We start from the raw sequence: 14,165 nt of genomic DNA on the forward strand, positions 1-14,165 counted from the left end.
TGGCCGAATACTCTTTCGTACTTAGGCAGATTGTTGCCGCCTGACGGTACTCTTCTCCAAGGATGCGGTCCCATTCATCTGCTGTCTTCTCCTTCAAGCGTTCAATGAACGGAGCCCACGACTCTTCAATGGTCGTTATCCCGGACATGTCGCGTGGGAGTCCAGCAGCATCGAGGGACGGATCTGGATTGAGACTGCCGTGAATGTGGAAGCATCGATCATCCTTTGTTTTGTATATGTTGTACGCTGCTCGGCGATACGGCGAAGAAGCCATCTGATGTAGGTCACAGTTTGGAAAGTATGTCGCGTACTTCTCTGTCAGCTCTCGGATCGGAGTGGGAGAGACAGGTGCCGCGAAATCTGGGTTGACTTCGAGGACCAAGGACGACATGAAGAAGAGTTGAGCATGGTCCGTGTTGATGGTGATGTGTTTAGGCTCTTCGTCATATTTCCTGCAGAGCAATGTATTGATCATGACAGCCTCGAAGCCTTTTAGTGAGGCTACGCTTTCCGCCAGTCTCCAGTTGATGGCAATGCTGGGCGCCGTGGTGCCCTCGAAGTGGACATACTTGGCTAGCTGCTTACACTCTACAGGCAATGAATCCTGCAAGCGGGATCTCAAGATCCCTGTCTCTAGAAGCGAGGCGCACTCTTCCGGTATCGAGTACGGTGCCGGTTGATCGTTGGTCATTATATCGGTTGCTATTCTCTTGGTGTACCTTGCAAGCCTGTCGTGATACACTGCCATACAATGGCTACAATTTGAACTCTCACACTTGTCCACTCATTCCAGACATACCAGGTTAACCAAAAGTTGAACACCGAAACCTACTAAGCTGCCGCTCGGCACTCCGAGGCCTATTCGGCCACTAAATTCTCGGGCAACGGTCCTGAGGCTCGGTCAGCCCCGCACAGCAATGGAAAAACAGACCATCAAGATACGAAGCACCAGAAAGATTTGTGAGCCCAGGTGTGCGAATTGATGTCAAATCAGCCTACGTCTAATCAGTAGGAGCACTCTACCCCCTATGATAGCTAACTTGGGCTTCGCTGTGACAGTCCATCATCTGAGGATCCTTACTCTTGGCCAGACATTCCCGTCCGGCAGCGTCAAAGCCCAGGTACCGTGGTCTAAAGTAGGACTCAAACAACATAGAATTACTAGAACAAGGAGATAATGATATGAGTACTGGAGCAATTGTGGGAGATCCTCGGAAGCAACTCTCAAGCCTACTCGCTTTTAAATGCGACTTGGTCAAGGACCATCTACAACACCGCCTCTTTTTCAAGGAACTTTTGAGGAATATATACATGTCGTGCCCTCAAAAACTCAGCGAGATTCTAGCATAGACCCATCAGCAGATGTCAGTAGTTTAGGTGAGATACAATTCTACCTTGCCAAGTGCGTCCATCTTGCTAGAATTGCTCACCCCCGTCCCCAAGAGACCGTGGATGACAAAATGAACTGCTCGAATTTCGGGAAATTCGCAACGCTCAATGTACGCGTCTGGCCCAGCCTCGGCTGCAAGAAGTCCTGATTATAGTATGATTAGTTAGTTCACCATTTTAGAGGACCGTATAAAAGATCACAACTTACCTCTCAGAGTCTCTGTCGTAAAGAAACTCCGTAGCCAGTCATACTTTGGAGTTTCGTTAAGACCGCGAGGGATGAAAAACCCTACGTTGACATTGGCACCTTTGTCACCACTTCGAGCATACACGACTAATCCAAGTGGCGCCCTGACGGTCGGTCCAAACGATGACAGTGGTGTTGGATTCCTTGGCTGGTAGTCTGGCTGTGATGGAAGTTGAGAAGTAGATGTGTAGACCTCATGCCTTGGAACAAGCAGTCCCTGATCGTCTCCGCAGGGCGGCATAAAGTGGACAGACAATTGCACTTCACTTTGGTTGATCAATCCAGGGAAGTAGGTACATAGCAACTTCGGCTCTGCCGTTCTGAAATCCACGTTTGCAGTGAGGCCTGGATATCCTGACAGCTGATTGCTCATGATAGGACCCAAGAAGCGTCCGGGTTTTAGTAGTCTTAGATCTTTCGCCTGTGCAAGAATTCGCAGCTGCAAAGTCGCTTCCAGTTGGGAGTGCGGATCGTCCTTAGGAGCTCCATAGAGCTGAAAATCGAGCACATCATACTGACGAGTGTCCAGCATTCTTCGGGACATGACCTCAAAACTTCTCGCCTTCTCTTCCGTGTCCAGGCCAGTCACGTAGACGGAGAATTCGGCTTGGTACCCACCCAAGGCCATCAACGCTATCTTGGCGGTCTCTGGAGCCGGTATACCTATTATACAATAATTAAATGTTCTTAAGATAGTCTCGGATGTGAAAGACGCGTTAGTGATGGATAAGTCTTACCTTTGAATCCGGAAACATGCACTTGATTGTGACCAGTCTGCTCGAACCGAATACTGGATAGATCAGCGATGACATCGGGGTTGTAGTAGAAAGGCCCCTGAATCTCGTAGAGCAGCTGGCCTCGCACGGTATCCACAGTGACACTGATCATAAGGTCAATCAAAAATATTCAAATTTGCACCGTGTAGAAAGGTGCAAGAGGACACGCACATTCCGTTCTGGTTCTCATGACTTTGAATGACACTTGTTCCATCGACTGCAATGGTCGCAATGGGGAATGACAAATCGTAGTAGTCAGGAACCAGGCTCTTGAACCCTCCAAAATTTCCCCCCGTCTACAGTACGTAGTATCTGTCAGCCACTGGACAAGATAAATTAGGCTGGAGAAGAACTCACCACGTAGCAGCCGCATTCGATCAGATGCCCGGCAACAAGTGAGCCAGCCAACCTGTTCACATCAGTCCGACTCCAGCCATGCCACCAAGCGGCGATTCCCATGACCTTCTGACCATCAGCGGCAGGAAACCACGAGATGGATGAGCTTGTCATACCGTGCTTGCATCGGTGCACCGCCCACATATGACAATATCAGCACCCTCGTGCAACGCTTGTACAATTCCCCAGCAACCAACGTAGGCGTTGGCCATGATGATATCAGGATGTTTCTGCTTCCACGTCTCGAAGTTGCCGGTTGCTCTGGTTAGAGGTTTGATGTCGAGGCTGTCAATCTTCAGAAGCAAGTCGTCCCCAACAACATACGCAACTTTCTTCTGGCAGCCTCGAGATGAAAGCAGCTTCTGGACTGCTTCCGCCAGACCTCTGGGGTTGAGACCTCCGGCATTCACTGCGATTCGAAGGTTCGGATTCCGATATGATGCGTATTCGTCGAAGGCATCTCGGAGGGAGTACAAGAACCCTGGTTCGTACCCACCCTTCTCACCTGCCCGCACCTGCAGAGATCTTGACGCCAGATTAAACTACTACAGATCAGCAATTCTTGGTTCGAAGTGTTGGTTTTGGACAAGAGCTGTACCTCTGACAGCCAGTCCCCGATGATGGCGTCTACAGTTGTTTTGCCTCGCAACATCGATTTCATTCCTGTGTTTCAATTCAATCCCTGGACTATTTCCGCCTTTGGGCTGCATCGCGACTCACCATCTAACCGGTCCCCGGTTGATCCGGACACATTGCCAACCACAACCTGCCTTGATCCTGTCTTGGCCATTTCTTTCATCATTCGGACAGTCTGTTGTATCCTGGCAGAGAAACGTGTTCTCTCTAGAACCTGATAAACTTGACCTTGTGTTGATCTCCCCTTTTTGGTTGGTGAATTCATGTTCCACGGCCGTGGCCCTTCTAAGCCTCGTGGCAAATGGGCATCCGACCTGCCGAAAGGAGCAGGTTACTCGATAAAGCCCCATTTCGCACCGAGTACGGAGTAGTTTACGCCGAGCCCATCTCCAAGGAGGTTCTGCCTTGCTTTGCTCGGCCTCGGGTTTCGCAGAGCGGGGGGATTGAGAGCCATATCTCAGCCCTATTCTAATCATGTGTGGAGTTTTGGACGGTGTCTCCCATTATTGTTGGCTGGTCATCCTCACGCTATTCAGGGCGCCGCGGCCTCGTTCTCTTTCCCGATTGAAGATTTGCCGGCAACAAGGAATTGACTACATCTTATCCACGCTACTTTGTGCTTGCTCAAAGCGAATTTTCATTGCACTACATGATCTTTGATCCATTCAATTATCATATCATCAGTCTTGTGGCGTATAGTAGGGTTGATGAAGTTGGAGCCCATGGCGTAAATATGCAATTGGCCCCATTCGATAACCAGTTTGTATCTTAAGCCGGCTTTGTGGCAAAGTTCTGCCCATTGCTCCGAGTCTTGACGTGCAAACTCGGCGCCTCCAGTGAATATTAGCTGTGGACTTAGACCTTCCAGCTCGTGAGGCTGGTGGCGAAGTGGGTTTACTTCTGGAGACTCAGGCGGTCTGTCGCCAATGAACAATCTAACCAATCCAGGAACCGCGCTGTTGGCCAGTAGAAAGTAGTCGCTCTCGACCGCAGGATTCCCTCCTTGATGAGCCTTCAACGTCATATCGATCCATGGAGACACCAAGATCATTGCACATGGTTGGGGAAGACCTATCCGCTTCAGTTCCAAGCTGGCAAGGATACATAGTCCGCCTTGGACGTGCAGTCAGCGTAAGCCTTGAAAGTAGACGGAAGAGGCTTACCGCCAGCAGAGTCACCCATGAATACAATATTGCCTGGCACAATATCACGGCTCAAGAGAAAACGATAGGCCTCGATAAATGCATTTTTTTGCGCTGGATGGCTTGCCTTGGTAGAGAGGGCTGGAGATGGGGCGCGTTAGCACTCGATCTATGCCGAATTAGTCGTGTTCGGGATGCACTCACGGTATTCCACTGTGAAAAAAGCGAGATCTAAGGCTTGGTTCATCGCGCGTAAAAACCAGCGTTCCATGTAGTTTAAATACATCCTTGCCTCGCCACGGGCGTAGCCTCCACCATGAGCAAACAGTACGACACACCTTTGTCTTGTGCATTGTTCCTTCTGCGCAAAATCGGAGAGGTGGTGCGTTCCGGGGATGAGATACCCGGGGACATTCTCATCAAATTTGCGAGCTCGTCTGGGGGAAACATCACCTACTGGCAGTCTATGTGTCAGGTTCGGAAACGTGAGAGATGCCGATGAGAGATATGCTCGTTGTAACTGTAGTCGGATGGATTGGTAAACTGGAAAATGTGGAAGGAGGAAACGTCGCAAGAGTACAAGGAGGGCCTGAGATAGAAAGGAATGCGTGAACAGCAGAGCTTGCAGCGGGTGTTTCAAAATCAAGAGCAGAAGATTAGCCATAACGCAGGAAATGAAGCTTCCAACGAGAAACGTGGAATAGCCTGATAGTATTTATCTAGAGCTCATGACTGTTCTGGCCGTCGTGGATATCATGCGGGGAAGAGGGGTCTTCCGGACCGAAACTGAGGCGCAAATCCTCGGCATGCCCTCGGTGCCAGAGTCTGATGTGCCCGAGCAGCGATAGTCTAGCGTCATGTCCCGTTCTGTGATTGGAGCCGTGAAATCCCTTGCCTTCCGCTCGAATGATATGAAAAGTCTGGACGGTGTTGCCCGGTCTATAATCATACCATCTGATGTAAACGGCGGAGAACCTACGTTGGAGGCTAATGGGTATCAACTCGTATCCTACATTCCAAGCAGACTGGGACCGGCCGCGCCGTTCGAAGAATGCCAGACAGTATCGACTCGGAGGCGGAATCCCCTTTCACCGGAGCTTGGACGGTCGAGTATTAGAGACCAGATGGGAACCTGAAAGTGACAGCCTTCTAATTGGATCTGGAGAAACATGGAGAGGTATGACACCTTTGCCTGGGATTTGCCAGCCTCGCTTGGTTAGGGCCAGAAATGGTGTTAACTGCATTGCACAGCTTTATCACGGAAAATAGGCCGACCCGAATGGTAGACCTCTCTTAGAGTGCTTTGGTTTCGAAGATAATGGGAAACTGGACCTGAGATACGGTGATAGGAGGGCTTAATGGATACCATGACACAATCCCTGGGCAGGTAGCGACTGCCCTCCATAGACGAGACACTCCATAGCAAGAAGTATTGCCTTACCCCGAAAAGTAAAATTCAGAGACAAGTATTGCCGTGAATCTGTTGCAATGAATACATACAAAGGGTCAACTATCCTGTACCATCTATTACTGACTTTCGGCTTTGACAGCTAGACGATGAGAGGTCTTTAGCAAAATGTCCTGGAGATCATTCAGATATTCCCTAGCGTCATAGTCCTCTTTCCCAAGATCAATACAGCCCTGGGGAGCGGCGGCGTTACGAGGTACAATTCCGAAAGATCGGCCTGCCATAACCTATCAGCTCGGTGCCGTATGCTACTGAAGGTTGTCATAAATAGGCTCTTACCGTTCATTGATGGGCTTGTTGCGATTTTGAGCCACACTCCAGTTGCGTCGCGGCTTCTGCGAGAACAATTCCTTTGCTTTTGCAATACTCTTGCACCGTTGAACTCAGTATAGTTGTGCCAACGTACCTATCAAGACGTAGTCGGCATGCGATACCGTCAACAAAACTCGGTAGCCATACCAAGGGCGTGTAAGGTTCATCCGAACGCCATCGACTGCAGTCGTCCTCCGAACACATCTCATCAATGCCCGGCATCCCCACTTTGATGCCATGAATTGGGGGATACTAAGGACGTTGAGGAAACTGACCAAGCTGGCGTTGACACTGAAGCAGCGGTCGTGGTTACCATCGAGAGGATGTTTCATAAATAGTGGCGAGCCAGCTTCAGAGTGTATAAGACTCCCGGGAGATCGATTTTAACGATTTTCAACTGTGACTTGAGAGGTTCTTCTGCATCTGGAGGCTTTTAGTATAGCGTTTCAGACAATCGACCATTATTGGTTACTGTCCTCCAGCTCACCTTCGATATTAAATATATCGTCCGGCCCACTGATACCAGTAATGGCGACCACTATGTCAATGCTCTTTCGTAGAGATTTGCTGATGCTCAACTTAATCATGGCTAGCTGATCCTCCTAGGAGGTGACATCGCAGAGGATAAAGGTAGCGTTGCTGATTTTTGATCAGTTGTGGGTGTATTATTAGGACTGAACATACGGTTCTAGTTCTTCCTCGAGCTTCAAGCCAGTCTGCTCGTCTAGATCTCCAAATGTAACATGAACCCTTCACAAGCACAGGAGATTAGCCTGGTGTTTAAACATTGCAATTCGGACCACTACCCGACGGCGATAAAAGCCCGGACTCCTTCGTCGCCCATACCCTTTGCTCCTTTCCAGAGCATATTAGCATATTGAATCTTGTTTCCGACAAAGCCATGTGTTGTGGCAATCACCTCCAGCGATAATAACGCCCTTCCCAGCCAGGTTTCGTGGCTCCGACGGAGTGACACAATCATTCACTCCTTTCTAGGTACGATAATTAAGTCATGTTGACTTCCTTCCTGAAATCGTTCAACCAGGACTTGCTAAGCGATCTGGATTGTAGACACAACAAATGTCGGTCTCCACTGGATGGGTCGATAGTCTCAATGCTTCACTGATGCTTCTACGGTGGTGGTTTTCGGCCACCTTTCTCATTGCAGCCGATCAGCGCTGGCTCCTTGGCCTCGGCTCGAATCTTTCGGCCACCGCTCGTCTCCTTCGCGGCGAATGGCCCGCGAAATGTTGGCGCGACAGCCAGACCGAGCCTGGAGCTTGGAAGAGAAACCCTTTGAGATGGGATCTAGGCAGCTCGTGAAAACTTCTCAAGTACAGATCAGGACTCGGAGGCTAGTGATACCAATAGAAAATCAAGTACATTGATCACGATGGCACCCTCACCAACTTTGAACATCCCCCTATCCTCGTCAACAGTATCTGTTTCAGCCATAGAGACAACTTCACGGATTATCGCCAAGACCAGCATCGTCGTGCAGCCACATATTGCTGGCCACGATGAGTTTAACTGTCCCTGTTATTCGTTCTTGATATCACATCATGCATCCGGCCAGAAGATCCTATTCGATTTAGATATTCGGTAAAACCCAGAAAACTTATCCCCTCGGACCTGTGCATTTACCAAGGCAATGACCGTCATGTCCGAACAAATAGATTCATTGAGAGTGACCACCATGGTCGGAAACTGGTTGAGATGGATTTTAATTACACGGGTCTGAGGCTGGGCCAGTATGAAGCATTCGACTTTTTCGGGGATGGATCGTTCTACCTTTTGAGCTGCCCTGGTCACTCCAAAGGTCATATAATGGCTCCAGCGAGGACAACTCCAGATGGTTTCGTCCTCATGGCAGCCAGCTGATTGTTGTCATCACGGTGGAGAATCTCGTCCAAATCGATATTGACCACTTCCCGACACAATTGATTTGAGCGTGATCGGGGAGGGTAAATTGAGGTAGCCACGAATGCCTTGCCCTGGATCGTTGTTCTTAAAACTTCATCCAAATCATTCCGCTATTGAGCCCTTTTACGAGTTAGTCAAACCTCACAATTCCGACATGGTTCGTGAGGCAACGCAAAGTCAACGGAAGCTCGACGAGTTCGACGCAAGTGAAGATATATTCGTTCCCATGGCCCACGACTCAAACGCCGCCGATACCATCGAACTCTATCCTAAGGCGATCGACAACTGGAAAAATGCCGGCTGGAAGGAACAGCTCCCGTGGGCGTTTCTCAACGACTTCCAGGTTGAAGAATCATAGGTTGTTATGTCCATAACAATTTGCTTTCCATAGGATTTTGGCTGAGTATTTGTTGTAAAAAGGACAACAAGAACGACCATCACAATATCCAAAGTGCAGAGGCACATGAGCTCGCATGGAATGGCAGCAATCACCTCGGTCGCATTACCCATGGCAAAAAGCAGGAGCGCGACCGGGAACCTGTACGATTTACTTTTTGTAGGAATTGTGGATGGACCACTAGTTGCTCGCCGGCGCATCACCGTTTTATAGGCGTAGGAAGAAGTTTCCTATTTCAATGGGTTATATTTCTTTGCAAAGTTCTTGCTACTGGACGCGCAGACGCCGTTCCTCATTCGGCCCCTTGGATGGGCGATGATTCGATGACGCACTCGTAACTTGGCACATGGGGTAATAGTCGTACTCCGTACTGGGTTATCAATTCCTCGATGATAAAAGATCGGCCATATCCGCCAAAACCAAGCCGTCGCGTTGACCTAGGATAACAGAGTTTCCAGTTAGGTGCCACTTGTTCAACCTACCCAGACGCTCGCAAATCCCCCTTCAAAGTGGACCGCTACCGGCTGCGGCACAGGTCCCATTCGAGACTCCCTTATCGCCCCTCGAACTCCGCATTCGCAGATCAGACGGGACGGAGAAGCGCCGAAAGGGACAGATTCCCCCAATTTTGGCTCTGATTGGTCAGGGATATCTTTCATGCGAACCTGGCTCATGGCAGTGTCCTGCTGAGACGCCTGTCGTATCCAAATAACGCCATACCCTCTCTAGAAAGTCCTAGATACGCACACTTAGGTGCATAGACATGCCAATCTCGGCACTTATTTGATAGAATACTCGCCTATGATAACGTATCAATGTGTCCCCCGTCTCGCGGTAGCGAGATAGATAGATTATCGGAAAGAGGGCGGAGTAACAACCTATATATTCTCAATCACGACTAACGTCGCACTCTCTCCCCGCACTCCTCTCTTCCTGTCTACTTGTAGAGAATCATTATCATTGTCACCATGAAGGACGACATCGAACTCGAGAACTCTGCCGTGACATCTGTTCAGGTCGACGAAAAGTCCATCGACTACCGAGATGTTGACGCCGCCTTATCCTTTCTTCGAGCAAATGCCGACACAGGACAGTCGGTTGATATTGACGAAAACAAACTAATGCGTAAAGTCGATTGGATGATGATGCCGTTGATGTTTGCTTGCTATTACCTTCAATACACTGACAAGACGCTGCGTGCGTTTTCCTTCCCTAACCCAGAGATATTCGATTCGCCGTCTGACATGTGCCTAGTCAACTATGCCGCCGTCATGGGTCTCATTGAAGACACTCACTTGCCCGCAAATGGATTTTCAAACCTGGCCATTGCATTCTACGTCTCCTTCCTCGTTTGTGAACCGCTCCAGGCGATGTTGATTCAGAAATTTCCCACCGCCAAGTACTTGGGTTGCAACGGTGAGTGTCTAATCTTATACATTCGTGGTGTCACATGGGTTCTGACCTGATAAGTCGTACTATGGGGCATCACTGTCTCATTGAACTGCGTCTGCCACAATTTCGCGTCGGTTGTCGCCTTGAGGGTATTATTGGGTATCTTCGAGTCCTCCGTCGCTCCTAGGTGAGAACTTTCCATACTCCAACTAAGACGCTCACCAATACTCCAGTCTCGTCGTCCTTACGGCCATGTGGTATAAACGACCCGAACAAGTGTCCAGAATGGGAATCTGGTATCAAGGCACTAGTGTCGGTCCAGCCATTTCGTCGCTCGCCTCGTATGGCTTCTTGCATTATACCAAATCGAACCCTCACGTCCACTTCAAGTCATGGCAAATATTGTTTCTCGTATTTGGTCTTATCACTGTCGTCGTCGGCATCATGGTCGTCTTGTTCCTCCCAGACAACCCCATGAAGAGCCGACTGTCCAACGACGAAAAGCTATTCATTATTGAACGAGTTCGCGAGAATCAAACCGGTATCGAAAACAAGCGACTCAAGACTAAACAACTCAAAGAAGTCTTCTTCAGTACCAAGACCTGGCTATTGAGTTTGATCGTTATCACCACCAATGTCCCAAATGGTGCCGTGAGTTCCTTTTCGAGCATCATCATTTCCAAGTAAGTTACCCAGAACTACACTTTTCAACGCTCTGACGGACCCTTCCAGCTTTGGCTATGACGAATACACCACTCTGTTGCTGAATCTCCCTGGTTGTGCGGTAGCATTTGTCTCAGTTTGGTTCGGAACTTGGTGGGGAGGCCGATACAATAGCAGAGGCACTGCCATAATCTTTTTGATCATTCCCACCATGATTGGAGGAGCATTAATGGCTTGGTTGCCGGCCGACAACAAGCCGGGACTGTTAGCTGGAAACTTTTTGACCAATACTGTTGGAGCGAGTAAGTAGCTCTGCGAACCAAGCACGATTTATCCTTTGCTGACACATCTCAGGCCTACCCTTAATGTACAGCTGGATCACGGCCAATCGTATGTGCTCCGCCCTGACTTCCCGTTTGAAAATGGCCGTACTAACCTCACAGATGCCGGGCATACAAAGAAAATAGCGATGAACGCTATCGTGTTGATGAGTTTTTGCGTCGGCAATATTATCGGTCCCGAGACCTTTCAAGCCAGAGACGCCCCTCAGTACATTCCTGCCAAGTTGACTATCGTCGTCGTCTTGGCCGTCGGCATCGGCCTTACTGTCGCACTTGATTTATTGTATGCTTTGGAAAACAGGAAGAGAGATCGTCAGGAACCGCAGCAGCTACCTCAAGACTTCGAATTTTTGGACCTCACGGATCGAGAGAACAGAAACTTCCGGTACTTGCTCTGAACTAAGGGCACAGAGGGCAGCTGGGTACTTCTATTGCCCTCTTGTAGCAGAGACAGTATTCACATGAGGACTGAACGTGAACTTTTGTAGCCGAGGCAGAAAAGTGGCAATTAAATTTAGCATGTAGCCACAGTATCGTCTTCACGGTTTCGAGCATTATCGTCACAAGGTTGGGCAGTTCGGCTGGAGTTATTGGCCGACCTCATTTACACATTCCCTACATGAAATTATCCAATGTATTTGCTCAATTCTGCGTATATCGCGTCCGTACACTACTCATGTTCGTGGTAGCTGCGCTGGAACGTCGCGAGGCACATTGCATCCGAGAGCGTTAGTAACTACGCACCAAGGAATCCAAACCATGGAGAAGCGTATCTTGAATGTCGTCACCAACATTGGGCACTACAACACTCCCATCGCACATAACCGGCTTGTGACTGTCCGAGTTAACGCAAGCCTGGCAAGTCTTCGAAGAACATTGGTTCGAGCAGACTATCGGCAGCCCTGAAAGCGACAAGTCTCCCCCAGAGCCGCGGCCAGACTGCCATTCGTGTCCTACACTGTGGTCGACGGTAACCTGGTGGCTAGACAGAATCCAGGCTCAGCCAATGAGATGGCGAAGATGGTTGCGGCTATCCTTTGCCGGCGATAACAACCGCATTAACAAGCCTACCTGAAAGATGCTCTCAAGCGAAACGACAATTATTGAATGTTACCCGAGTTTTGAGAAAGTTCCTGTTTGCATACTCGGTACTAATGGAAGCATTCAGCCACACCGATCTGGTAAGAGCCATCCGAGAAGTGGGTTTACGAAAAGACAGCAGGCAAGAAAGAAGTGGTCCTAATGGATTGATAATACTCTGTGGTCGCCCTTAGATTGATATCATAATCATGGGTACTGCTTAGGGGTACGAATAGCCACAAATGCGATAATATTTAGAGCCCGTGTAACGTGATAAACTCTGCAACTATCGCACCTAATTATGTAGATTATCGTAGATGTGCAGTCATTATAGTTTACAATATCGAAGAATCTGGTATACATATCTCGGTACTATACAAAGTATAACACAGATAAATGGGCGAAGCTTACTATGCCGCGCAATCAATAAGAAACTCGTGGTAGCCCTACTAACATGAAAATTGGAATTAACTGCTCGGCCTTTCTGCTCCGTCGGGAAAACTGAGGCTCCGATTTGACCAGATTTTTAGAGGTAGGCCAGTTCCCATCTGATTAGTCTGTGATAGGAGAGGGAGTATCGGAAAGTCTGTGATTATGTTTCTTTGGGTTTCACACATAGTAAGTAAATATCTGTGCGAAAATTTGTGTCCAAACTATGGTCATAAAATGACTACTCTTTTCAAACAGTTGACAGATAGGGTATAGAACATTTGCAGAAGTGCCTAGACATACCTTGGCTCCCAGGGCCACCCTTAGATCGTTCCGCCCGAACAGCCAGAAATTTAGCCCATGATGATGGCAAAATTGATTCAATCCCACGAGCCAACGGCTTCTAGACTGCCACTTCCGTGATTACGTTTGATCATCAGCTACATGGTGTTCGAGGTTTTCGGAAGGAACGCGTTAGTGTAAGGAAAGGGACCCTTACAATAAACTATTAGGAGATTCAAAAACATATCCTCCATTCCTGAGGCGAGCTTATTCCATGCAGCCCTGTGGTGCCTTTCTGCCACTTCGGCCGAGGACAGACCTCGTTGATATCTGTGTTTAGCTGCTCAGCGCCAGATTCATATCATTCTCAACTGCCATTATTCGCAGTGATCAGCATTTGCAGAGGGTGCTTGCCTTTTCCCCGGCCACTCAGCCACATCGGTTGACAGCTGTGACTGAGCTGTTTCAGCTAGGCCTCTTTGTTACAAGCATTTGCGGGGGCCTGGGTATAGATAAAGGCTTCTTGGAAGGCATAAACTGGGCGGCCGTGGATTAAGATACCAAGTCTGCCTCAAGGTCTATTGAGCATTCGCCTTTGACTCAAATCTAGTAAAACTGGCGAGCACACAAAGGCTCAAGAAAGCAAGCACGATCTCCAGAGGCAAGTACTATATTTAACCCAATAATGAGCAGCTGCGCCCTTACTGTCTATCGTTACATTCTCCTCGTGGTCGCGAGCCATCCGTGTCAGTGAGTGGGTGGTTATGACCGATCACTCCCGTCTATTGATCTTTTGACGGTCGATGCTGAAGCCTACAATGGGGAAGTATGCGCTGCCATCGTCTTGAGCTCGGGGCGAGCTAAGCTAAGACAAAGCAATAATCTCGCAAACCTTGTGCAAAGCGTAATCGTATATTTTCCGTCCTGGCAGAGTCTCTCACACGTGAACCTTGGAACTTTACACAGTATGCCCCACTGTTCCTCGTATGGGGTTATGAAACTCTCCCCATCGCAACGAACTGCGGACGCTAATCCTCGGGCCTGCCGAGAATGTGCTGACACTATTGTTACTAAAGGCTGCGTAGGTAGAAACCCTTAAATATGTAGCAGAAGTTCTGGCTGGTGCACGCGTTACCGCATCCATCATCAGCCTGTACAACACGAAGAAAAAAGTACTAGGGGGCTCCATCACTACTCTTGGTTGATCTGCCGTAGAGATAACAACTGCAACACCCGCAGAGCTCTCAGGAACACGCGTTGTATGCTCAGTAACGATTATACGAATTGTGATG

The 14,165-nt window shown here is 48.9% G+C and overlaps 1 protein-coding gene across 1 annotated transcript; it reads left to right on the forward strand.

Annotated features, from left to right (window-relative positions):
- Positions 1-8,443: 8,443 nt before the first annotated feature.
- Positions 8,444-8,647, forward strand: PV06_04116 (uncharacterized protein; the record flags this gene model as incomplete). Its single annotated transcript, XM_016404969.1, has 1 exon — positions 8,444-8,647. The coding sequence occupies one exon, from the start codon at positions 8,444-8,446 to the stop codon at positions 8,645-8,647; it is 204 nt and encodes a 67-aa protein (XP_016265974.1).
- Between the last annotated feature and the right edge of the window lie 5,518 nt (positions 8,648-14,165).

The sequence above is a fragment of the Exophiala oligosperma genome, assembly GCF_000835515.1.
Source record: "Exophiala oligosperma strain CBS 72588 unplaced genomic scaffold supercont1.3, whole genome shotgun sequence".
Taxonomy (NCBI): domain Eukaryota; kingdom Fungi; phylum Ascomycota; class Eurotiomycetes; order Chaetothyriales; family Herpotrichiellaceae; genus Exophiala; species Exophiala oligosperma.